General features: G+C 36.1%; 2 protein-coding genes across 5 annotated transcripts in view; one reads left to right on the forward strand and one right to left on the reverse strand.

Annotated features, from left to right (window-relative positions):
- The window catches only part of LRRTM3 (leucine rich repeat transmembrane neuronal 3), an 87,772-nt gene extending 75,376 nt beyond the window's left edge, over positions 1 to 12,396 (forward strand). For both annotated transcript variants that reach the window (XM_075025294.1, XM_075025293.1), the window contains one exon: positions 11,940 to 12,396. In XM_075025294.1, the coding sequence (XP_074881395.1) occupies positions 11,940 to 12,149 (210 nt within the window). In that variant the 3' untranslated portion in view covers positions 12,150 to 12,396. The remainder of the gene's footprint in view (positions 1 to 11,939) is intronic.
- CTNNA3 (catenin alpha 3) overlaps positions 1 to 27,508 on the reverse strand; it is a 541,251-nt gene that overhangs the window by 384,449 nt on the left and 129,294 nt on the right. The gene's annotated exons all lie outside the window — the stretch shown is intronic.

A 27,508-nucleotide genomic window follows, 5' to 3' on the forward strand; every position in this document is an offset into this window, starting at 1 on the left:
TAATATTACTCATATCATAAGTTGATGCAAGCTATGAATGTAAGTTAGATTTTTAAATTTTATTTATTAATTTGAGAACACTGTGCACAAGGGGACACCACTTCATGCAAACTGGTTGTTTCAAATGTAAAAAGAGGAATTTATATTGCAACACACGAGAATGAAATAAAAAACACACACTTAACATTCTCATTCTTCATAAGTAGTTTCCTGCATCCAAAGAGACATTTTCATGATATGCCTTTTAAATGAATCCACACATGCCATATATATCTAGGTATGCTTTGGCCAACCTCAAGTACTGATCAGCATTGCCTCACAAAATAATGCAGCAGTATAAAGAGGTATCAGAGAGGAGTAAGGTGAGGTCGGAGTGGGGAGTGTTACTGGGGTTTTTTTAACCTTTCTTACACACTTCCTAAGGCTCCTGGGACTTGAGATTTCACTACATAGGTATATCCCTGATATCACAACATATCACTGACCTTCGAATGCCTCAATATTACTGAAAGTCAGTCGAGAGAGCGGTAATAGCAATCACACTCATCAGAACAATCTAACAGCAGGCCTCCTGCACCAGCTGAAGAACATCCTGACCAATACAAGCTAAGCTAATAAAATTAAGCATTGCATCTGCATGAAGGGTTTTGCCAGCACATGTGTGTTGCTGAGAGTGTGTGACTACTTTTCAGTTACAAGAACACTGTGGACAGGAATGTGTCAGCTATAGATGTGACTGGAAAACCTCTTCTCCAGAAATGTCAGGAGAAGAGGATTGAAAGCATCAGGCTTTGGTTGTTGGTTTTTGTGGTTTTTAAATTGGCACCTCAGTTTAATCTCAAGCTATCAGTAATGCAGAATTCAAACAAAACACATCAAGTTTGTCTTCAACTCAGTTTTCTGCACAAAAAAATTTGAGAGAGGAAAAACAAACTAGCAGATTAAATAAGGCCTCCTCCTTGCTCGCAGTAGCGCAAGTTCTCTTCCCTTCAGATCTGTAAATTTTTTGGCCCTAGCATCTGTTGGCCCATATAACTCCAATTTATACAAACACTAGATTAACTATGTGGGTATTTCACCAGCTCATTCTAGTAGGCTAGTCACAACTGCATGCAACAGTTGGCAGGATCAGACTTGGGACACTATGAAACCCACAATCACAGTCCATTCAGCAGAACTGTTTAAATATCAAAGGCTAAAAGCTAATGCTCAAAATGTAAAAGCGCAGTGGGTGGTTTCACTGTGAATTTGTCTCAGCACCACCAGGCCTTCCTGTCTCCTTTCCTGGAGTCAAGAAAGCTTATTTGGGGATATGACACTTAAGGAAAGAGGATTAGGGCACCTTACTGAAAAGCAGCCAAAGATAGACAGTAGAATACAAAGAAAAGCCAAGGAGAATGAGATAATAGACTAACAGCAGCCAACAATATAACTGGAAGATGGAGAGGTTACAAAAATGATTAATATGATTAATAAGAAGGATGCTTCCACTTAAAGACAGAAATAGAGGGGAAACAATAAAACAAGAGACGTAAGAAAGAAGAGGTTAAGACTTGGGAGATAACAGAGAAAGAAAGGGCCAAGTGGAAAAAGGAAGACATCGATATCGTCAGTATTATCAAGTTTCCTGGTATTTCCTAAAGCCCCTACTATTGGAGCTGTAAGAACATCAGCTTTCACTGGAGTTAGAACCTAGTCTTCATAGTTAGATACAAAAGCTATATAACATTCCCCAACTGCTCACACACCAAAAGTAAACAAGAAGCTAAAGATTATATGAACAAAAATACCCTCCCTTTCTTAAGCTAGGCTCATGAATTCTTCGGAGTCTGACTCGTGGTTCTGAATACTCAGAGTAGGTAATACTTCAACTTCTAGTTTATTCAGTGTTATTTATTTTGCTGCTGTTTTATTTCTGTGTAAACAAGCCTGATGAAAAGTAATGAGATTGCCTGTTATAGCACTTAGGGGATATTAAAATTGCTTGTTACATTAAAATAACTAGAGAAGGATAAAGAAAATAAGAACATATTAATCACACTCCACAAAAGCCTATCTAGTATATATGAGAATCAAACCTTTGAGGAATAGAGTCCTCAAACCTACTTATAGCCCTATGATGGGCCAGAAAGTTCAACCATCAACCAAAACAATCACACTTAATGAAAATCTGTAAAAATAACTGCAGTCAGTAACTGCTTAGATATTGGATATAGCCACTGTTCAGCGATTTTTGCTCATTAAGAGGAATACCACAGAATACCTCACATAGACCTTACTCTCCACTGAGCTCTCCAAAACAAAAAGTTTTCCCTTCAGTTTCTGCAAGACATCCTGCATGACCAGGCCCTAGGGTATTTAACTAAACAAGCTCTCTAATGTTTAACTAAGCTTGGCTTTGCCAAGTTTTTCTAAACTTAACTGTAATATGTTTCTTCAACTTTATGATACAGCAGGGTTTTTTTTAGGGAGATAGACCTCCCCTAAATATGAAACAAATCTGTAATATAAATCAGACTAATCTCATTGGTTCCTTTCATTTAGCTCCCTTTCTTTCTACATATACTAATGAAGTCTAGTTTCCTTTTTGGTATTCTAAAACTTTCAGAGGAGAAGGGAAGCAGCTGCACTGACCTCTTCTAGGGCTTGTCTACAAGACTTCCAAGTGTACATGTACAATATACACACATCTACCTACATATGTGTGGCGTACAAACATATTCTCTTTGAGACATCTCTACAAATACATTATTTACTTTTCAAGGGTGTCTTTTTTCATATGCTTTTTATTCATGCAAATTCTTCATATCTTATCTATTGATTGTTAAATAATTAATTAGAACTAAGATACAGTATGATGGTCAGATTCTCCAAGCTGCAACAAACTTTACTAAGACAAAAATAGCTAGCTTTTTCTATATGTAACAAATGCTTGCTATCTAACACTTTGAACTGAATCCATCATTTATACAGCAGCTAAAGTAAAAGCTTTATCTGTGTTGATTTACTTTTAGTCACACAAAGTTCAGAGCTGTCTTTTTTAAATGATACTTCAGCAATTATGCCTTCAGACCCTATTGATAAACACCAAATTTTGTCTACAAATGAAGAACAAATGAGAAACCTAGAAAGGTTAGTGCTCAAGAGATACAGATCTAATTGTAATAACATTTTTAGAAATACTTTAGGGCAATATACACTTCAGTATTAAATATTATGAAGCATATTTCAAACAATGCAACAATTGAAAGGATAATTATTTACTCGTAATCATACACTCTCATACCTACTTCCTTAATTCAATTTACTACATTAGAAATTGAAGGACTGTTACTTAAAAAACCCAAAACTTAAAAATCCAAAACTGCAGGCTGTTAAAGTAAAAGAAAAAATAAACCCAATCAAAAAACCCCAACCCAAACCAAAAGAACCCACACACAAAAACAAATTAAAAAAACTTGAAAAAGGCAGAGCAGATATTTATCTTGTCAGGCATTTATAACTTGTTCATTTTTTAACATTAATAGCCAACAGTGAACATCTAACTAACATAAAATGTAATACATACTGCTTTCAAAACCAAGCAAGCAATTAAAGCTAATCAAGTCACAAGTTGTTCTCATCTCACGAATGTCACATTCTTTGCAGGAAGGAAAGATGTTAAGCAAATGTCACTGTTCAAATTTTGAAAAAATTAATAACATGCAAGACAAAATGTCCAGCAACTAGGGAACCACAGCTCACTATTTAGTCTGAACCCCAATGAACTGAATCAGAATGAAAAATAAAACCTTTTTAGTTCTGATTCCTCCCCTTCCTTATTTTCTACTTCTTAAAAAAAAACAAAAAAGGGGGGGGGGATATTCTGTAGTAGCTGTTAGCAGCTATTCACTTTAGCATTTCAAAACCTGGTAAAGGCCATTGTCAAAACTAATATATTCAACTTGGGGAAAAAATTTTGCTAATTCCTTCTACTTTAAAATTAGGACACCAAATCTACATTGACATTAAAAAAAAATTTCAACGGTTTTCTCATGGAAGCCAACAGTGGTTGAATGCTTTCTGTACCCTCTCCCATCCCTCAGAAAAAATCAGCTTACTGTTCACATGCCCAACATTAAACACAAAGGTTCAAAAGTACTGGCCTTGTTTTTAAAGGTGATTTTTACTTTTTAACACCACCCTCCTCTCCCAGGGAATATCCTGCATCATAAATTACTTAAAATTCATGTTAAACGTTGAACAGAAAAGAATACAATTATTGACGGACTATAATTCTAATCATGCCGTTACTAAAGCTTTTTCTTTTTTGGTATCAATATAAACACAGTGCATTCAGTCAATAGCACAAGTCAAGTCTAGAAGTAGCAGCTACTACAACAGGAGCTTTGAAATAATATGTTTCTTATATTGCCATGGAGACAACTGGTCCTCACGTTCAGTGTGACTGAATGGATGGTTTAAAAAGCTTAAAATACAGATGTGATGCAAACCTCTCATCTGTCCTTTGCTTCCTCACTCTTGTCTTTCTCTGATAAGAACGTAGTTACGACACGTTTAGTCTAACATGGCAGTGAAGACTTGAGCACAAACCAGATGCATAGTAATACATGTTTGGTTTCAGTTGCATTATTTCTCACAATGTGGGACCACAATTTAGGTAACCAGAAATGAACACACTGGAAGAGAAAAATTACCAAACCCAAGCAGAGCACATGAAACATATCACTATCGTACTTTATTGCCCAGATTTACTGCAGAGAAGGAAAATTATAGCAGAAGAAAAGCAAGTGTTCTTGAGCAACAGAAAATAAATTTTCATACTGAAATCATGCACAACATCTGGACAGATGTGCCTTTGAATAGAAAACACAATTCTCCTTCACCAAGAAGGCATTAACTTAATGTTTGTGTGAAGAAAAATTTTGCTATTCGATGAAAGCTATTGTTACTGCTTACACTTTTGGTAGGTTTTTAATTACAGCCTGAACTGAGTAGAAATTAATTTTGAGAGAAGCAGAAAAAGCTTGAAAACATCCTTCCCTTTGCACTCTTTCACTTGCACAACTCCTCCCTGCCATTCACAAGTAAAGCTGGGTGAGTTAATACCAATGCCTTGTGACCTTTCATGCTGAAGTTCTCACCAGCTGATCTAACAATTTATTGCCCTTTCCCAAGCCTTTAGAATTTGGACTTTGAAAGGTTGAAATATACAGACACAAGTTTTAAAGAACAAGTTTAAAGGAAAACTAAGATATTTAAAAGTGACTAGCAATTTTTGCAGCCATTCATTTTCACCACTTTAAAGGGACCATGATTTAATCCGAGGTACTCATTGCCTTACAGTAAGGTCTCCTCACAGTGTATGTAAATACCACCATCAACAAAAAGTAAATTCTGGTAATCTTACCCCCATGGCTGTGTTACATTTTGGTAGAGGAGCTAGGAGGATCTGGACTGTAAATCCATGACTGTCACAAATTGGCTATAACAGGTTTATCTATTCCTTTAACAGAAGCTTGAGTTTAATTATCTCCCTTGCTTCATGGCACGGCACTTTTAGGTAAATACATTCTTGATGAAGCAGACAATGAAAGAAATGGGATGAGATCATAACCAGATAGGTACTTTCCTTTCATACCTATATCTACCAGACAGCTCTGGGACTTTCACAGAAAGCCATCGAACATGCTACTTAAGAGAGAAAATAAGGCACTTGTTACATGCAAGACCTGCCTAAATCAGAGAGGACTTAAATGCGGGGGTGCAGGGGCAGGAGACATAGGTAAGGGTACAGAACAATCTTGCTACAGTCCTGTTCTATGGCTCCATAAGAAACAAGGACTCAGCTTCAAGGAGAAGCCAGTTAACAAGCCTGAATTACTGTTCAGGTAATTGTTGTGCAACTTTATCAATAAACCAGAACCCTGTGAAGTACTTGAAATATTCCAAGACCTACCTAGGTTATTGGAAGAAAACAAGAACCACTAAGGAGCAGAGTATCTGCAAGGCTACTACACTGTGCCAGGGTGTATATTCAACCGTTTTTCTCCATTCAGCACAAGAAGTAGTTTCCAACACAAGTCCAAAAATTCACAGAACTGCTATATTCCAGCCGGACTGGAACAAGACTTTTTGGATTACTCTCTTACATAGCATTTTCTCTGCATCTTATGGCAACAGAAGAAAAAGAAACAACCAAGTTAATATAGCCCTATTAAGAGAGCAATGGAAAAGAATTTGGGGAAAATCAGTTCCTCTTGAGAGAAAACCAGAACATAGAAAACAGGGTAAAATGTTCTGAAGGGTCTGTGGTAAAATCTGGGATAGACATTACAATACCCTGCAATGTTGCATCTGAAAACAAAAGTGCACCTATGGAGGACTGCATGGCAAAGAGGCAGACAGGAAAGACTCAGAAAGTGTGCCTATAGCCTCCATTATGCAAGGTAGTTCTGGCTTCAAGAGACAGCTCTCAGAGAGGGCAGGATAAGATGCTCTTCAGTGGAATGAGCTTGGGGTAGGCCAGAGGACAGAACCAGTGAGCTGGCAGAGGGATGGAGTCACTGGAGAGCAAAGAAGTCACCAGGCATTTTGTGAAGACTCAGAGAAATGGAAGAGAAAAGCAGGGGACAAGATAGGAAACATGCAGATGAGAAATATGGGAAAATAGGACAGAGGGTGACAGAGGAAAACAGGTAAATGTGCCTGACCATGCTAAAGAGAACAGCATAATGAAGTTTGAAGTAGGAAAGTTGGGAAGTTGAGAGGGTGCTGAGAAAACAGTTATTAGCAAAAACACTTGCAAATCACTTGCCAAACTGTGCTTTAAGAAAGCTTGTGGGAAACAGGGGTATTTAGAGAAGAATCAAAGATATCCTGGAAATATTGGCTAGTAAATATGAATAAAATGTGTTCAGTGATGCTTTGCTGAGAACAACCTTCAGTAGTGAGGTTCACAGGTATACAAAACAGAAGAGAAACAAGGAATTCAGGGAGTTCCCAAATGAAGACAGAACTGCCTTCAAATGTAAGTCAAAGTCTGAAATCAGGTTGTTAAGATTCATGAAAGAGCCATTTTAGATAAGATTTCTTAAATACATTAATTATAATTTATTCTAATGTATTCTCTATCTGATAAACCCAAGGTATTTTATTCCTTCCAAGCCTTTTTCTGTTTTATATGCATAAGGATTCAAAAATAGTACTATTTAAATTTTAACCTCCAATAAACTTAAATAACATGGCAAATACATCCCAAAGACAAACTAACGGATGGTAAAGTATCAGGTTTGTTTTGACATTCATTTGAAATAACAGGATTCTTCACAGTGGTCATGAATACAGCATTTAATTTTGATTCATGCCAATAAAACCTTTATGGTTCCCTAGTATATATTACAAGGGTTTGTTCCTTTTTTTTTTTTTTTTTTTTTTTTTAGCAAAGCCAATAGGAAAATTCCACCAACTTCTATACAAAATAGATTTAACTCTCATATCTTGACCATATATATTATATTCCCATGCCTATGTTGTAATGGCATTCCTATATTCTGTACATTTTCAGAATGATATATCACAACTCCATCACTTCTATTGCTTCCATCCTTTAGCTCATTTTATTCTCCTATTTCAGTGTACAACCCGGTTCACTTACTTTCATCCCTCCTGTTCATGATCTTCTGTTTTTCTTCTTATTTCTGCCATCTCCACAGATAATATTCCTTTGCCCTATCATATTTTCCCATGCCTACATTCTTAAGCCACTCCAGATGTGTGGCTATGACCTTATGCCTTTAGTTTCCAAGCTTTCATTTCCAGGATTCTGTGGCTCAGTCTTGAAATCACCCCAGGAGAATTGAACACCCCATGTCCATTAAATTTAACAAAATATCAAAATCCTTAGGCTGAAAATATTGCCTCTAATTCTAAATACAACAAATTCAGAAAAAAAAATGCAACTCTCTTTCTTATGAAAGCCAAGCCAAGGTCAAGCAATCAGATAAGAACACAACACCAGAAGCTTAATAAACACTGTATGCCTTTGCTAGAACCTTTCCCATCTTTGCTGACTGCCAAGATATTCATCTGTAGCTAGAAGCATTCCCCTCCCCAACCAGTTCACATCTGTTTAGTAGCGAACTTATTTCTACAGTCTGGATAAAATAACCTATTTCCTGCAGATCTCTGTAATTGCTGAAGAGAAGCCAGAACCAAATTCTCAGCCTCATTTAAAAAAAAAAAAAAAAAAAAATTATTCTTTTTAATCTGTGGTAACTTTTCAACTGCCAGTGAGGATCAAAACAGAAATGCAAAAACACCAACATCCCAAACACTGGATTAAATTCTTGTTGGGACTAAACAGAATTTTTTTTTTTTTTTTAATTCTGGTTTGCTATACAGTTTTGTAAATGCAACCTTTTAGCTACATTTTCTATGTAAAATGAGTCTTGAGTTTTAAACTTTCTTACTGAAAAGATCAGGGTTGCTGGAGCTTTTTCCACAGCAGTACACACACAGTGTACAGAAATTTAATACTATGCAATGAAATTCAGCTTGCAGGACAGATGCTTCCTTGAATAGTAATTGCAATTTTAAGGCTTCTGAACTGTAAATCTGAGATAAGCCGAGGCTTTTTGGATGCTCATCTGAACCTGAACTCCAGACAATATGAAGTTCACACATCACTAGTAATTAAACAATGCAGTGTTTTCTACTTCAGAATTGCTGTCAAAGAGATGAGAGCTCTCATTACAAATGCTGTGGTATTACTTATTTGAATTTTAAAAAAAGTTCAAAGAACAGGAGGTTTATAGAGATAGAACTTTTACTGAGACAAATACTGTTATCAGAAGGAAAACAGGAAGGAAAAATGCAAAGGAGGAAATACAAACAGGGATGTTCCCTGTTTAATTACCATGCCATGAGGGTTGACATCTCTGTTCCAGGACTGTAACCTGAAAATCCCAAAGTGATCCAGGACATCCAGACAGCAATAAAGCAGCAGCTGGTAGCAGCTTCACCTGATGTTTACAAATGACCTGTGGTACGAACTGGAGTGACCAAAAAGTCTCCTTCCCCAAATACTTACACTAAAAAGAAACATGGCAGGTGGTCAGATCCTGACCATTCTAGGAAACAGAGGTGGACACAGTTAAGGAGGGAAAAAAGACGCAACAAGAGAAAAGCAGTAGGTCAGAAAAAACTATATGGGAGATTTCATAACAGGTCTGAATAGCACTAATTTTCTAAAAGGCAGAGATTTTACATTCTACAGGAATGACCTGGTTACAAGAGAACCGGCGCAGATTCTTCTGCACTGAAGAGTGACATCATTCCTGGTTCATATTTGCCTAGAATAATGTAGAATTGCTAACACAACTTTATGCATCACTTCAGAAAACAGCAGTGGAGAACCACACGTAATTTTTTTCAGAATGGAAACTTTACCAGACTAAGGAAAATGTCATTAATCCAAAAGTTGTTCTGTCTCTCTAATCTCAGCTAGGCCTTAGATCTCCTCCTATGTGGCTTCCCACTCAGGCCTGTATGTGTATCCATGAAAGAATGCATGTATGCAATTGTCTACATTTCATGGCAACTGCACATATAGTTTGCTTAGCCCACCTTACACTGCTGACAAACTTCCTGTAGAGTTGCTTCACTGCAAGGCCATCATGTCAGCATCAGAAAGAAATTAGAACAAGCCCATAACCATTATTATCTTGTTACTGACTACAGCTCTGAAGCAGTTAAAGTGCTCCTTTCCTCCCTTCTGCTATCCTTCTATTCTGATGTTGCTGAAAACAGAATATAATCAAATGTCAGCAATTTAGATACATTAAATGGAAAATAAATGAAAAAAAGGTTACTGAGAATATGACCAGGTACTAAGATCGTAACACACACACACTTTTCCCAGTCTAACATACATACAACAAACCTTTTTTGAAAATGTATGCAAGACTCAGCTCTTATTCCGAACACACAGAGACAGATTTTAATTTTTACGAAGCATGTCAACCCATATCTTCTATTTTGACAGATGTGGCACTAAATATCTCTTCATTGACTATTCCAACCAAAATGTGGGCAACAGCACATTTGAAGCCAGATTGTACAATATTTTGTCTGGTTGTCTGGTTTCCACAGAAGTGTGGATAGGCATTAGTGATTCAAGGCCATTCACCACCTTTTGCTCCTGTTAAAAAAGGGCAACGCAAATGTGACTAGATCAGCTGAGTGGGCAGAGAAAAAGTAAGTACCAGCACATCTACATGGTTCCCTGTACAGTCAGAGCCTTGTTAGTGTTTATGAAGGGGGAAAAACGTGGAGCATTTCTTCTTATTGCATGTATTTAAATTGCCAGAGTTCCTCCTCAGGTAAAGTCTTTTCATTATTTTAAGAAAGCCTGAGGTGTTCACCCAGTGTTTCATCACGAGGAATAAAAACAACACAAAAACACCCAAGGTGGCCACACAAAATGCAGAGAAAGCTCATGAATTTTTGTGAGTGAAGAGATACAGATCACCAGACACCTACGATACGGTATGGTGTCTTTAACCTTAAATCTTTCAAATACAAGAGCCAGGATAGAAAAAGATACATTCCACTGGTTTTCTGATTCTTTCCTATGAAGATATAATTTTGTCATAGGTTTAACTGACATTCTTCCAATTCAGACAGCGTGATCACATGATATGCTACATACATCCATCTTCTAAGCTGAATGTTATTTAGCTCTTCATGAGCTATCGATATCTCATATGTAGGTAGAAAAGTCATAGATTTCCTAATATTTCTCAGCCCATCTCCATGTTTTGCATAGCATATGAGCAGTGTTTATAATGGGACTTCCAACATGCTGTTGAGAGCACGTAGAGGTTCAGGTGGGACATCCAAATGCATCAACCAGTTGTGCTAATGAGAAACAGTTTTCGTTTTATTATTTCATATTTCAAACTAAAATGCTTTTAAATAATACCTATCTTCATATTTAGTTTTATTACATGTCAGACTTCAAAATAACAGCAAGAGAACAATAAAAGTCATGAAAAAAAATTGTTCTCTTTAGTTTTACAATGGACTGGAAATCTGATTTTTAAATACTTTAACATGACTCACACAGCCATTACAATATTGTCACCTTTTTCATCCTTTGATTCTCTTAATATAAATAAAAATAAATCTAACAGTACAAATACATACAATTCAAAATCTGTATTAATTTCACCTCTGATTCTACAGTGTATTGTAAATAATTCTATGCTGAAGTGTGTTCAAAATCCTCAAGAAAATAGTAAAAAAAAATTTAAGAACTTTTCAGCCTAAAGCATTTGAATTAAACCTGCAATAGCAAAGCTTTCAGAGCTACCATAGCATAACAGTGGATGAAGCTATCATCTGTCATGGTCCAATATTTACCGAAAGCTGCTAAATTCAAATAGATGCTTATGCTATAAATAATAGGAAATGTGTCATCTGTGAGCATTTCCCAGCAGACCAAATGTATCACACCCACTGGTGTATTCAAGCAAGATCCACTAACCACTCTTAAACTTGAAAAACCATTTAAATTTCATTTGAAATACTCTATATATCCCCAACTGAATCATTCTTACTTCTCCTCCCTGATAGGCTGATTTTAGCAGAGGCTAATTACATTCTAAAGACAATTTGAATTCAATCATATCTTAATCCTCACAAACACATTCAAGCACACACCTAGCCCTGGGCCACAAGATCAAAGGTGGTAGTATTGGGTGGAGTGGAGGGGGTAGAGGGATAGAGAGAAGGAAGAGGTTTTCTACATGCAGCACTATATTTGGCATTAGCCAATGTTTTTAGACAGTCCGTTTCTTCAACATCAAATTCAGGCAAGTACAATTTGATGATGTCTTTTGGTAACTGGCTGGTTTTCATCTTTGTTTTTCCCCTAGATACCATTGTCTATGAATGTGTCAACATTTCTTGCCTATGATCAGCCCACGATAAGTTACTGTGGAGTACACCATGAACTGCTTGCTCACAAGCCCTATGACTCGAATAACCAGGAAGAAACAGTGGAAACACACCTAGAAACTGATCTGGATCTGAGCACAATAACAACAACAGCACGAATCAAGGAACACAGTCAGCAGCTGGCTTAACTGGGGGAGGGCTTGTTGTCTTTTTTTTTTCCTGTAGCAGAGGCTGCAACCAAATTCTATGTAGTATCATGGACAGAAGTGAGAAGACATAGCATTATGGATTCTAGGATCCCTGTTCAAATTAAAAACAAATCACAAAGATTAATTGTTTCAAGTCTACAATTTGTAATTCGTTAAGTTGTGCGGTATTTTTTTGACTTCGGAGTATGACCCTTGAAGTGAATCTTTTTCAAAACTCATCCTACCTACCTGTATAAACTGTACAGATGTAATGTATTTTTCATATTGTAAAGTTTCAATTACCAAGAACAGCTGGTATGTACAGTACCATAATTTAATTACATCTTACTTTACAAGTTTCAGTTTCTAGGGTTTCAAATTAACAAAAGTTATTTCTTGTGTTATTAAGTTACTCTGTTTTGTAGGGATCATTTTATTACTGCTTTTGTGCCCAGAAAACTTTAATCTAAAATTCTGTCCTTTGCAGAATATGCACCGTTTTTACCGTGTTTAATGTGTAGAATTTTATCTACTGGTTCCAGAAGTAATGTATTAACCAAAAGGAGGGTTTAACTATTCAGACTTCTAAGAAATTCTTGAAATACCTAGCCAAGTTTTCTTATAAATGAAAATCAAAAAAAATTTAACAATTCTCAAACTTACCTGTTGCCTTGAAATACAGCCTGATTTGTAAATCAGAAAAATGTAATGATTAACAGATATATTTTAACAACAACGTTTATGTATGCAACTGTTAGTCGACACTGATGATGTTTTGTAAAGTCTCACTGTTCTTCAAGACAATACGGACAGGAGACTTCAATAGGCAGCTATCTTTACAAAATCTGCTGTGAAAGTATAGCCTGCCAAATCAGGCATTTGTATTTCTACTTAAAGACAAATGGGCCCAAAACCTACTTCTGTCAAAGATGGCTGCTGACAGAAGTGGCAACAGAAACAAGCCCTTAGAGTTATACTACTCCTAGAATGTAAAGTCTTACTCAAAAGTAAGAAACCTCTACTTCGCTGAAAAATACAGTAATTCGGACCAAATGGTAAAGGTTAACAGTCCTTTATCATTATGATACATCAAGTTAACAAAAAAAACCCCAAACCTTTAAAAACTAAAAAAAATGTAGTATTAATTCTTTAACAATTACTACGTTGCTTATTTAATATCTGGATTGAAGCATTCTTATATCCCATCCTTCCGTTTTAAATCTTCAGGACTTCTCAATGCTGTATGAGAATAACTTTTATAATACTACCCTCATGTTGTAATCATAAAAGATTACAGAAATTAGAAATACATTATATCATGCCGACTTGGTGAAATATAAAAGAGAACACGAGCCTTCCAAAATATAGGAGAAAAAAGTTTCATATGGTGAAGCAACTTTTTTATAATAAAGAGAAATTATATAACCACAAATCTATTTTTCTGAATGTTTATCCCACCATATTTTCGTGTAGCTTCAAAGCAGAAGACTGAAATTTAAAATTACAGTTCAACTGTTTGTACAAAATACAAAGCAATTATAATGAAAAATAGCTTCAAAATATTGTTAACAAATGAATCTGCATTCACTATCTTTAAGTGGAAACAAAGTGTCAAAACAGAATACATTGTATTGGTTATTTATTTAGCATCTTAGATTTTGTAACATATTTTGCATAAATTATTTGCTATTCAAAACATTACTTGTCTTTTTAAGACTCATCTTAAACCTCCACACTTCCATTTCTTATTTCTTTACTACATGGGCTCTTGAGTTTTTCGTCTTCTGCTACAGTGCTGGAATTTTACTATGCACCGTTTGAAAATACATTTTTCTAATTATAAAATGAAACCAAAAATGCAGGTGTCATTCTGGAGTCAAGTGACTTTTGTGCTGCAGGAAGAACTGCTTCATTTCAAAGTTGTTTTTAAGGTTTAACGTTTAGGCATTCCAGTCATAAGAAGACCTGAGCTCTTAGGATCAAATACCATCCTCCCAAAAGACTATTTCAGTTATTCTTACTCTGTCCTTCCTATTCTTTACCTTGACCCACTGCCCTCAAATATTTATGGTGTGTGAATGTGGTCCTGGCACTGATGCAGTTACTCAAAACGCACAGATGTTCAAAGGCTCCATGTACTTCTAATTTATGGAGAACTGTACAATGTGAATATTTTCAATGTTAGACACTCTAATGAATTTAGGCTAAGGAACATGATAAAATATTTTCTTATGCCAAGAGACACAAAATCTTTTTTACATATCTGGTTAAACAAGCACAACTGGGTATATATTCACATACACACAAACATTTCTGCTTTTGTTTCTTTTCCTCAATAATGAAGCATACATTAATGAATCTGGCTTGTCTTGGACCTCTCCTGAAAGACTTGTAGTTTCAGACCAACATATCAATAGACAAATGGTAGAATAGCAGGGTCACAGAAGTAGCAGCGATTCTGCACCTCAGAGCTCTGCTATACTACGACATTCAACTTCCTGTGCTTTTGTAGTGCCAGGCTCCTTGTAACGCCAATGGGCCACTCCAGGGCTCTGAAAGACACATATGACATCCCAGGGCCCAAAGCAACAGTGAAATACATGCCCACCCCAAATCTAAAGTGTTAAAACATACGTTTCCATACATATAACTGGATACCGGTTTTTTAATGGACTACATCAACCTGAAATGTGCTAATCTCAACAAGATGGATGGATGTCTTCAAGAAAACTAGATGGCAGGTAGGTACCTTCCCTAAAAAATCAGTATCATGAAAAAAATCTAGGTTAAGCTAACCCAAACAAGGACTCACTCCTCAAGTCCTATGTTAGTGTGTGTACACCTGCTTTCCAACAGATTATTGCCAGCTATGTACTGACTTGGAGTGCACAGAAATAGTAAATGCTCTTGTTCTGTGGACAAAACAAAAACATATCACCTAATAAAGCCCCAGTCTTCTAAGCTACAAGTTAGCAAGAAAAAGCAGGCTGAGCCTATGTGTTCAAATATTTATTTACAGAAGGTCACTTTCATATATCATTTCACTTTGCAATAAGATCCATAATCCAGAAATAGAGGTAGCCAACAGCATCAAACTCAGTCTTACAGTTAAGTGACACCGCCATACACTGGTAGATCATTTTATCAAGAAAAAGCTGGGTGAATTCATTATGCTTGCAAAATACAAACTGATAGATAGTATAACCTCTATCAATAAAAAAACCAGACAATTTTAAAAATAAATCTAGCTACAAGCAACAATTCACACCATCCATCAGTGGATCGTGCCTGTACAGCTATTTACAGGGCTGAAACAGCGATTAGGAAATTGAGCACAAGTATCTGAATGGAGGTCCTATCTAACGAAGAAGTTATATAGGAAGATTAATGATTAATCTGACAAACTACTGCATAGGTCTCATGAAAGTATATAAAAAAATAACAAACACCAAAATAACATCTATACAAGAAAGCAAATGACTGTTTCAATTTAAAAATTATCAAAATTTGCAGTATAAGGCATTGTACAAACTATTTGCAAGGGATCCGAGAGCTACTACTAACAAAAAAAAAAATGTATACAGAGTTTTCAGAGATACGTGGCAAATATCAGACTTCTTTTGGCAACATACAACAAACAGAAAATGTACCAGCCTTAGTTGTGTACTAGCTTGCTTTACTGACAGCCGCTCAATTTCTCCTCCTCTCTCAAGGCATTTTTTATCTCTTACTGTTATTTCCAATCCTCAGATTGGACAAGAAAACAAACTGTGCAAAAACCATAACTTTAATGGTAAAAAAAACAAAGCAAAACTGCAAGAGTGTTGTGGTTTAACCCCAGCCAGCAACTAAGCACCACGCAGCCACTCACTCACTGCCCCCCCACCCAGTGGGATGGGGGAGAAAAATCGGGAAAAGCAGTAAAACTCATGGGTTGAGATAAGAACAGATTAATAGAGCAGAAAGGAAGAAACTAATAATGAAAATGATAACACTAATAAAATGACAACAGCAATAATGAAAGGACTGGAATGTACAAATGATGCACAGTGCAATTGCTCACCACCCGCCGACCGATGCCCAGTTAGTCGCCACGCGGCGATCCCCCCGGCCCCACTCCCCCCAGTTCCTATACTAGATGGGACGTCCCATGGTATGGAATACACCGTTGGCCACTTCAGGTCAGCTGCCCTGGCTGTGTCCCCTCCCAACTTCTTGTGCCCCTTCAGCATTCTTGCTGGCTGGGCATCAGAAGCTGAAAAATCCTTGACTTTAGACTAAACACTACTTAGCAACAACTGAACACATCAGTGTTATCAACATTCTTCTCCTACCCAACTCAAAAACATAGCACTGTACCAGCTACTAGGAAGACAATTAACTCTATCCCAGCTGAAACCAGAACAAAGAGCAACACCAATGAGTAGAAAAAAAAAGCCAGGATTCCAGTATCAATGGAACTGTAATAAATTCTGGAAATTGCTTTATTAGCAATGTAGGTGAACAAATATGGTTAATGTAAGCAAATTACATAATCATGTATAGTGTCAAATGCAAGCAGCTGTATTTAGTTCCCAGTTGGTGTAGTAGAAATAGTCTGCTGAACAGGTGAGAAAGAACAGTTCAACTCATGTTCCCTAACCTGATCCTCCTCTCTTAAGGGAAATACCTTTTTGCTCCAGACTTTTGCATGGGTCTCAGGGGCCTGGGCTTCCGGAAGGCAAATCTTAACTGTAAAGGCATAAATACCCGTAAATCTTATAATAATGGTTTTACTTGGTCAGATCAAAGGTACATCTAAGGCTTGATAACCTGTCTCCAACAGCAGCTGAAAGATGAAACCCAAAGAAGAACTAAAGAATGGGCAAGCATACAGCAGTATTTCCCCAGAATGCCCCTATAGTTCGTAACAATTTGTAGGTCAGGGACTTACGGAGCCAAATGTGGTGTCTTAATAGGCCCTCTTTGAATGTGTACATGGCTTCTCTGAAGCCCATATAAATTTGTAACATTCACAAGTCCTGCAGAAAGTAAATTTACTTTGACAAGAAAAGCTGCCTCTTTTCTTTGTTCTAGTAGAAATGAATGATAGAGTAGTGTAATAATAACACTTTTCACTTCCATTTTTGACACAGAAATATGATTATCACATAATTAATAATGACAGGCTGACAACTTCCAGGTAGCTTGAATAACATCCATCCAGTCACCTAAACTACAGACATTACCTGAAACCCTGTAGATTTAATTATCAGATTTCCCTTGGGGGGTGGTGGGGGTGTCTTAAAATCAAGAAAGCAGAATATTTTTTCAGCTTTCTCAAGTCCATACAATGGTAAACAAAAAATAATCCTGTTTCTCACAAAGTACTGCAAAACACTTTTCAACATAGAAAGGCACACATGAAGCTCTTATTAGATACAAGTTTGACTGTATGATCCATATTTAAAAGCAGATGTTGATTAAATTCCTAAAAAAAAATCTAACATTTAAGTGAATTAATAGTTCTATTATAAAGTAACAAGGCCAAATTCCATTTTCCTGCTCTACCTAATTATAGAATCTGATTAATTTTAATTATAAAGTTTCAGAATAAATCAACGTGAACATCATCAGAGTTCATGATTAATGTTGTTTTAATGAACATCTAAGGAATTAACATTTTGCCACTAGAACCTTGCCAAGAATTTTTATGTAAGCTGAAGTGCAGTGTGTACAACTGTGAAAATCCCACATGGCATGGAGCTTATATTCTACTTTATCAACATCAATTTTGTATGTAAATAACTCATTCTTAAAACTGTCTCTTTAGATGGTTAACTACAAAGGAGCACCTGCTGTGTAACAGCAAATGAGCCTGCAACATGGAATTCATTATACCCAGTCCTGTTACATTAAAGCTCTAATACATTCATGCTAGTGGACACTTCAAAGTGTCACCACTATAGACATGATACATGTAACGATAATAATATACAAATGAGCATTAATTAATGTTGCAATAGTATGGAATTTCTTTGGATTAACATTAACATTTGATGATTGCCTTATTAATTGCCTTAGGTCAACTGACGTAAACAGGATGGATGTTATTATAATAAACACTAAAGGAATTTAAAATATTCAGTTATATAAGAATATGGTTTTTCCAGCTTTCAGAGAGAGTACCCTCCACTTCGTATTCCGTAAGAAACAGACCTTTTAAGGTGGATGCAATTCAGCAACGGTTATATCTACAATCTAATCATCAAGTGATTGCACCAATGAAACGTATTTCAAAGTCAAATAATTCAAACATTTTCTAGACTAATTCTGTGCTCCTTCGAGAACAAAAACTCATCAACTAGGGATGAGAACACTCATTAAAAGAAAACGATGTGTCCCTCCAGCACTCTGCACTTCAATAATTTCATTAGTTTTATACAAGAGTATGTCATAAATGAGGCATGGAAAGCCAATAACTGAACCATTCATATTGAATACATTTTGTTGTCATTTATTCTTTCAAAAGAAGTAACGAAACTGATTTATTTGTCTGGTAATAATGATGCACCTCCCTTTTACATCTTGCTGTTGGTAACTTTATTTTTAAAGAACCTGTAAACTCACACAATTAGTATACACTTCCACTATCCACAAGCCTTATTCTCATTTTCAGAAAAGGAAAAAATACAGCTACCAATAGTATATCTGAATATGCAAATAAGATTCATCAAGATTTTTTTTTCTTGTCTTCTGCTTTAGCATTATCTAGACAGTTCATATTTCTCCTCCTTACACTTCTGCAACTTGCCTCTTTCTCCAAGTTCTAACTGTCACAATTGAGAATGCCAGAAATAAAAAAAAAAAAAAATTAAAAAAAAAACCTCAGGCTGAGTTACTGGAGGGGAAAAAAACCCCAGTGTTAAATGCCTTTCAGGTATCCATCTCCAGAGCTGAACAGGTTTGCTGCCTACTGAGCACACACTGAAGTTTGTCCTACTAAGTGCCTTTTACTTCGCCACTAGATCTTGCAAATATAAACTCATAAATATGCTAATACTATAACATGCTCATAAAAATCAACCTTTTTTTTTTTTTTTCATTCTACCACTACACAAGGTGGTGCTGGTTTTTGGTTTGGGTTTTTTTTATCTCTTTGCTCCCTAAAGCCTTGAATACATATGATTAATAGATGGCAGTATAAACTGTCCTAATTCCACTTTCATCAAGTGATTACAACACAAACTTTCAAAGTGGAACTGGAAGGGGTGACCATGATGTCCTCCCCATCTCAAAGCAAAACCAACTTTACTATGATAGATGCTTCTCTAACTTCTTCAAAAATCTTCAGCCTGTAGGGAACACAGTATCTACATCAATCTATATCCATGCTTAAATATTCTTCTATTAGAATATTTTTCCTTATGCCTAACCTAATTGCTACTTGTAGCTGTTGAAGGTCTACACCCATACATGCCATGGCCACAATGAAAAATGCCATACAGGTTACTACTGACTGCAAGTTTCATGATGTTTTAAGAGAAGAAACAATGATATTTGCCAAAATTTTAGCTTTCAGACAGACAGATGCACTCCTTGTGAAGATGACCAGTATATTTAAATATATATATATATATATAGATTATATTTTTTTTTAAATTATATACTTAAATAGGAATGGAGTTAGTGAACCTGATTGGGAATAAGCATTATTTATAAATTTCTATTTCCATTTTTAAGATGTTATAATTCGTAAGATTTGCAAGACAGGATTCATAATCCTGTCTACTGTCTGGCTTAAATATAGGCATTTCTATGCTACTTTTTTTCCTGAAGCTTTCTTCCATTTCCTTATTTCTTTGAATAACTTCTTGAATCTACAAAGAATCTTGCGGAAGATACCTGGATCCCAAACATGCATAAAGATCTGCCTCTATTTTGCACTGCAGGATCAATCTCATGGTTTAAATTTAAAATGACAACTCAAATATGAATTGCTGCCAATCTCTTCTCCCATATTCACAAGCTTTGGCACTTGCTCATTTTTTTCTTCCCTACTTGCATGCATTTTGCCTCAGAATTTTTAAAGTTCCACATTTTCTTTAGCAAAGAAATTAAGAAACTCACTGAAATTAAGAACTGATTTCAGATCATTTATAGTGCTAAATTATAATCTAAGATTCCTTCATGTAATATGCAAGTATCTCTACTAAAAAAACAAAATTAATTTATTCTTTTTCTAAAAATAATATGTGCTTGTGGAAATAAGCATTAATGGCCTATTATAAGACTTTAAGTTTTTATTTTATAAAATTCGGGGCAGGGGGCGGGATTTATGCAGGGGCATTGCTAATACCACAAAAAAACAATAGTTACTGGAATAAAACACTCACATTGCTAGCTAAAACTTCAAGTGGTTTAAATGCAGAGATAATTCAGTGTTACTGCCGAAAGAGGATGTAAAGAAAGGGGATATAAACATCATAGATGCGACTATGTTATGCTGCAGGAACAAAAAAATATATTCCCAAAAATTATACTTAGCTAGAATAGAAGATATTTAAGGCTGGTTTTTAAAAGAAGGTACAGGCTAATAAGGGACTAAATAAAATAGGAGATGAGAAGGATTAAATTTAAGTCTGGACTGAATACACACAGGCAAACAACCTGATAACGAAAAAGGCTTCTGCCTTCCTCCCAAATGAAAAATGTTTTATTTCCGTTTTCTCCAGTACTAAATATCTTCTGCATATCTGAGTAAGCAGTAAGACAGTATCCAAATGTAAATCATTAAGAAGGATAAAAAAGCTGGCCTTATATAGCTGAACTAAAAGGAGTAACTGACCACAGAGAAAAAGACAAGTCCCACATATGCAAACATTTAAATCTCAATTCTCTAACTGCTCTGGGAGGAAAATAAATAACTACACTAGAGCGTCAATCAAGTGCTTTTATGTTAAAAATAACTTATTGCTAATGACCTGTTTCATCTAAGAAGACTTTAGGGAAACCAAGGGAAGTGGAAAAATAAATCAAAGGCAGAATTATTTAAAAAAAAAAAAAAAAAACAAAAAACAATAATATCCATAAGGACACCAAAATATTGCTCGTATGAAAATTAATTCAATTACATGGGGAAATGAGGACATACAATGCTGCCTACCAAAAGCAGAGGTCTGCTATGCTTTAGTGGTATATTTTTTCCATTAACATCACAGTTTCCAAGACTCAGTTATAAATGTAACCTTGGAAAATAATTAAAAAAATAAGCAAGCATTATAAAAGGAAAATCTTTAACATATACATTGTAGCGTCAACAGGTCAAATAAGCTGAACGAGTATGAGCTGCTGTATAAGTTTACTGTCTAACTGAAGAGATAAATAAGCAAACCACCAATTAAGAATGAAGGTCAAATGTGCTAAGTACCTGTAACAATTCTTGAGATTCTTACAGTCATTTCTCACACAAAGCCAGTATCTCCATTAAAGTTGTCCAAAATAGAATCAACATTTCACTGAAAAACATCTTCTCCTATGCCACAAACTTTAGGAAATACATCCAACTAGGAAAAAAATTAATTCTATCTATACAGGAGAAGGGGTAGATATGTAAAATGGAGAAAGAAAGAAGAGAAAACAGTAAGAGAAGGCGACACAAAAAGACAGAAATTATTCAACAATGAAGGACTTGACAAAACTGTGTAACTGGTCATTATGGTAACAGATTAAGATAAGCAAGTAAACAGGAAGTAATGAAAATGGAAGGCACAAATCAAGCTGCTCATTCATATTGACTGGTCCCAAATCAGATTTAATCTTCTGGGGAAAGGGAGTGAACACAATGACTTCTAGATTCAACAAGCTATCTACCTCATCTGCCATGGCAGTAAAAATAGGTGAATAAGATGTTATGTTACATCAGAAGGATTGGATAGTAACACTATATACATTTATAAAGACAATACTATCTGAATTGATGTTACCTTTTCAGCTTGAATACTTCATTCTGTTTGGACATGTCAAGGTATATCCATTATTTTTCTTCTGACAAAAATGGCTTTTCCTTTGCAGCAATAACTCTCAAAAGAATTAGTTTTAAAAAAATGCATTTTTCACCTTTAGTAAAAGCACACTAAAACCGTAAAATACTCTGCTCCCAAAATTCTTATAAAAATAAGAGCTTTGCAATCAGATATACTTGATTTAAAGGTAATGAAGCAGGTTTTGTGGGCTGCAGAACCTTATAAATCTTTTCTGATTTCTTTTGGGGTAGAGGGAAAAGGGGAACTGTTGAAGGAAAAGATGATAGATCACATTTGCCTGCGGGTAATAAGGCTTCCTACAAGGAGAAATGGCATACTATGAATAATTACATGCAGTTTGAGGCCAAAAGAGACATAAAGAGTCTAGGCCTGGTCAGAAATTTTGGCTGCCACAAAATACTGATACAAAATGCATCAGGAAAACAGGATGAATTCACACTGTTTTTCAACATTTTTTCTTTTACTAATTTGCTTAGCTTAAACAGCAGGTCAAACCGCAATTTATTCCTTCTGCTTTGCAGAAATTCTTCCATCTTGCATAATGAATGTCAATAGAAAAAGAAAGTAATAGCCAAACTGCACAGAGAGAATGTCAAAGCACCAAAAACACAGCACAATTCCAATAAACAAGAGATATAACCAGGACTGTATTTTAACAAAAATATTGAGTGTATTTGTCAAAAAGTGTTTAGAAGACACTACAATAAACATGGGTGTTTGGCGATATAGGCAACAACAAAAAGCACAGCATGAAATGTTCAACACAGATGACACTTTTTAAAAAAATTATTAAGGCCCCCCTTCCCCCCCACCTCCTTTAATTTTACCAGATGTTACACAGCTGAGCTTACATCCACAAAGGTGAGCTTAACTCCTTGAAACAAGATGATATTCTGGATCCATTAAAGTCAGCTGAAGTTCCACCATTGGCTTTAGAGGATTTGACCTTTTAAAGTAGTGGGGTTTTTACTCTTCTACAAACGATAGTCAGGAGTCAGCAATGGATACAAGAATGAGTGTTTTATGTAGCTCAGTTTGACAAAAGCAATAGCCAAAACACACCAGCCAATCTCATAATTAAATACTTACCTGCAGCCTTCTCAGATATTTCCTATACTTGAAAGAATATTTTATGAGAGGGTAACTCCTTCCTTCTCACACTGAAAAAAACAACTCATCCATATAGTGATTTAAAAATTTAAATGTTATGTGTCACTGAGAAGCGGCTATTGGAGCCACCCAGAGACTGCCCCCCTCTTGACCGGAATCTTCTCCACCTTCTCCTTAAGAGGATCAAAAAGACACTGAATCAAAGGTATGCTTTACTGCAACACAATTCTAAAGAGAGGAAAAGCTGTCCTGCTGGATAAAAGAAACTAAAAATCAAAGTGTTAGTCAGCCAATCCCTCCCTTGCTCATCACCTACCCTTCCTTTCCTACAAGCTTGTTCTCAGGCAAAGATTTCTCAGTGGGGTTTTTTTGAGATGCAATAACTTTACAAAACTCCCTTAGGATCCACAGAAATATTACCTTCTCTGAAGTCTCCTCCAAGAGATACCAGTCCCTAGCTTAGGAAACTCCAGAAATTTCTCTCAGCTGAGCACGCTCACCTATTCTCAAAAGAAGTGCATTCTCTCTTACTTCTGGAAAGCTCTACCTGAACAAGGGCTACAGGGGCCAACAGGGAAAATATGTGACTTTCTCCCTGTCTCTGAGCCAAAATATAACATACAGTAACACTCAGTAAAGAGTACACAATTGAATAACGAAAGTTATACTATCAATCACATCATCCCAGAACATCAAAAGTCACACCTTATATCACAGTTCATAGATCAAAAGCATCAGAATAACTTAAATTTTTCTTCTTTGTAGTTTAGGAACTTCAGACTATTTTCTAGGTTACCTTATGTATTACTTCAGCATAAGCTAACATGATATTGAGTGAGAATTCCTTAGCAGCTGGTCAAGTGTAAACAATCCATCAATCATTTCTGTTTCCTTACTGTCAGCAATTCTAATTTCAACTCTAGAAAAAAACTGTGGTTTAAACTGTGAAATATATCACATAAACGAGAGACATTCGATAGTATGTTTTTAGACTCTCAAGCTTATTGTGAAAAAGTCAGTTCAATACATAATGAAGTCATTCTTCCTTTGTAACCACCAAACCTAATGGGGGGGGGGGGGGGAGGAGGAGGAAGCTGCTTCAACTAGAACAGATGAACAAACTACCATCTATCCCGGAATAAATCCATCAGTTTGTACCTAAAGCTCCAGTAAAAATTCTGGAAGAATTGCAAAGCTCTCTCATGTCTTATATTTACATGATTTCTGCCCAGTGAAAAGCAAACACATATTCTGGGTTGTTCTTATATTCCAGTCAGTGAAACATCAACCGGTTACCACAAAAGGACCTTTCAGATGACAACAGGAGTCGCATCTTCAACATACCCAACACAGTGCTCTGCTCCAGTTTTCAAGGTGCTGTTTTTGCAGACAATTTTTCGTAAGCAGCTTTTCTACAAGAAATCTACCTGACATTTGGCAGAAGTTCATGAAGAGGGTAGCACTGCAATTAGTCACACAAAACTGCACCATCACCCTCGCAAATTTTCTGCTCATTTGGCATACCAGAGTTCAGAAAAAGCCACAGTGTGACAGGGTCCTGGGGTGGAACAGGACCAGCTTTTTCCTTCACATGTAGTAGAAGCACACTCAATCTCTAAAGCTATGTTTATTATAGCTTTCTGTTTATTAGAACAGAAAGATTATGAAGTTGAACACAGCAACTATCTGAGAAAGAAAGCTCAGATGGCCGGGTGACTCAAAACATATGAAAAAGGTTACCTCCCTCACATCTGTATCCTGAGACAATGGGTGGCTTACTCCTTTCTTGCTTCCTAGTCCAACACCTTGCAGCAGCTTCCTGGCTTGCAGCCAGCTTAGAGAGTCTCCTCTAGAACCTTGGGAAAATTCCCTCCCTCCAAATTTCAGGTGAGGCTTGCCTGGAGGTCCACTCCCTTTGGACACGCAGGCCTGGGGCAGCCTCCTGGCTCCCAGCTGTACCCCAGCCCACTTCACGCTCCAGGCAGTTTCCTCACTTGCGCACACCCCCAAAGGCAGGAACAGCCTCCAGGACCTCGCAGAGTTCCCTCAAACCCGAAGCGCTGCAACCAGAATAGGTAGGTCAATGCATCCTGTTTTTAAAATAGCGTGGTATGAAGTGCATACAGAATACACTAAGACCATAAACATTTAACAACACAATCACGCGTGGCCTGTCAAGCTGGCTGTTTCCCTGCTAACAGGTTAGGCAAAGTTTCATCTGCCTGAGAAAATGTTAGGAAAATCACTCCTCCAACCAGAGTCACAAGAAAGTAAAATTATATTCCCTCTCACGTAAAAGCACTAAGAACAGTAATATTGACATTTCTTAAATTATTTAATAATTATTAAAATAATCAATATTAAAAGTAACAGTAAGTACAAAGAGTGATGTTGAATACTAAATATTATTCAGTTTATTTTTATATTAACACTGGGAAATTCTTGTGGATTTCTGCCATACCACCAAATTCTAGAAAGATTTGTTTTGTTGGTTGGTTGTTTTTTTACAGTGCTTATCAACTTTCTCCAGAGAAAAACATTAATATGAGAGAGCAGCTCACATATTACATTACACAAATGCAATTTGATTACTAAAATTTTAATCTTGTACAGCAAAATTGCAATCTTCTATTTCTTGTACTTGAGTTCTAGTTCATGAACAGATTATAGGATGTGAAATTGTTAGGTAGATCCTAAAATGCTAAATTTAGATAAATCTTTCTAATGTAGTTATAAATTTGGCAGGGTAAAACAGAAATCCTGCTGATAAGATAAACTGAATCACTGTTAAATGTACTACTTTCATGCAAACAGCTCGTGAGGAAACAGACTCTTAGTATGCATACAACTATTAATAGCTTCTTTTGTATATCCAGCCTTCCCCAGATACAGAAGGCAAAATTGTAGAAGGGACAGATTATTACCTGTAGATAACCAGGAAGTCTAAAAGCCCCACCAAATTTCAGTCCAGTTTTGATCATATGAATGCATATGAAAAGCATTCACCATTACAATTCTACACTAATCTGGGGAAAGAAACCAATTTGTAGTAAGAAAATGCACAATGAAGACTGGGAATATTACTCCTCCTCCATCTTTTCCTTTCTAAATTACACAAACTCAGTTAAGTCAGCTTCTTACTTCTTATACGTTCTAAAATCCTTGCTTCATTTCATTCCTCTTATCAGTCCACGCTATTCTTAAACTGTGATGCCCAAAAGTACATACTGAGGTGAGCCCTACTGACAGTTCATTTCATCTGTAATTCTCTACAGTTCCCAATGCCTTATGAACAATACCACTGCTAAGCCAGAAATCCTGCATTTTTATTTATACAGCTGACTTCTTCTCAAGGGTAATCATTTGCACTTGTCATTTCAACTTGCAGATTTCAGACCATTTCTCCAAATTAAAAAAAAAAGGGAGGGGGGACAAGACAAACACGCAGCAGAGATGCTTTTACTGTCCTATAAAATACTTAGAACTCTCACCAGGGTAGCATCATTCGAACACTCTCAAGTCCAACTCTTCATTCCCTCAGCCACCTTATCAATGGAACCATGTAATATATGTGGACCCAGGCCAGTCCTTGCAGAATCACACTTTATTAAACTATCAAGTTGACCTGCAATAGGATAAATAACAATTCACTAGGAACATTACTTTTCAGTGAACTGTATTTAACATTACTTTTCAGTGAACTGTATTTAACATTACTTTTCAGTGAACTGTATTTTCCCCTAATAGTGGGTTAACTATGCTTCTCAAGTTTGCTTATGAAAACATCCTCCTCTCAGTGTGAAGCACATGTGTAAAGTTACATCATGTTTACTACACTAGCCAGCTTTTCTGTCAAAGAACTAGATGTATTTGACAAAACATATTTTGAAAATTTCATGCTCATTCTTTATCACCACCTTCTTATCCTGAAGACCTTTAGGAAATGAACATTTAAGTATTTACTGCAGCTTCTTCCTGGTTATCCAAATTACAGGGACTAATCTATAAATTCCCCAGTTTTAAGATAAGTTTTGTTTTTCTATTACTTGCAAATACTCATTCCTCACTGTTTTGTTACAATCAAGGCCAAAGTTTCAGAAACTCCTTTCTTAAATACTCTTTAACCTCTTTCTGTCATGTATTTCACTTTGTGTTATTAACCGCGTTAAGCATTTATTTCCAGCTAACTATTTACATGAAGCCTGAAGCAGGTAAAAAAATCAT

The sequence above is a fragment of the Buteo buteo genome, chromosome 4 (assembly GCF_964188355.1).
Source record: "Buteo buteo chromosome 4, bButBut1.hap1.1, whole genome shotgun sequence".
Taxonomy (NCBI): domain Eukaryota; kingdom Metazoa; phylum Chordata; class Aves; order Accipitriformes; family Accipitridae; genus Buteo; species Buteo buteo.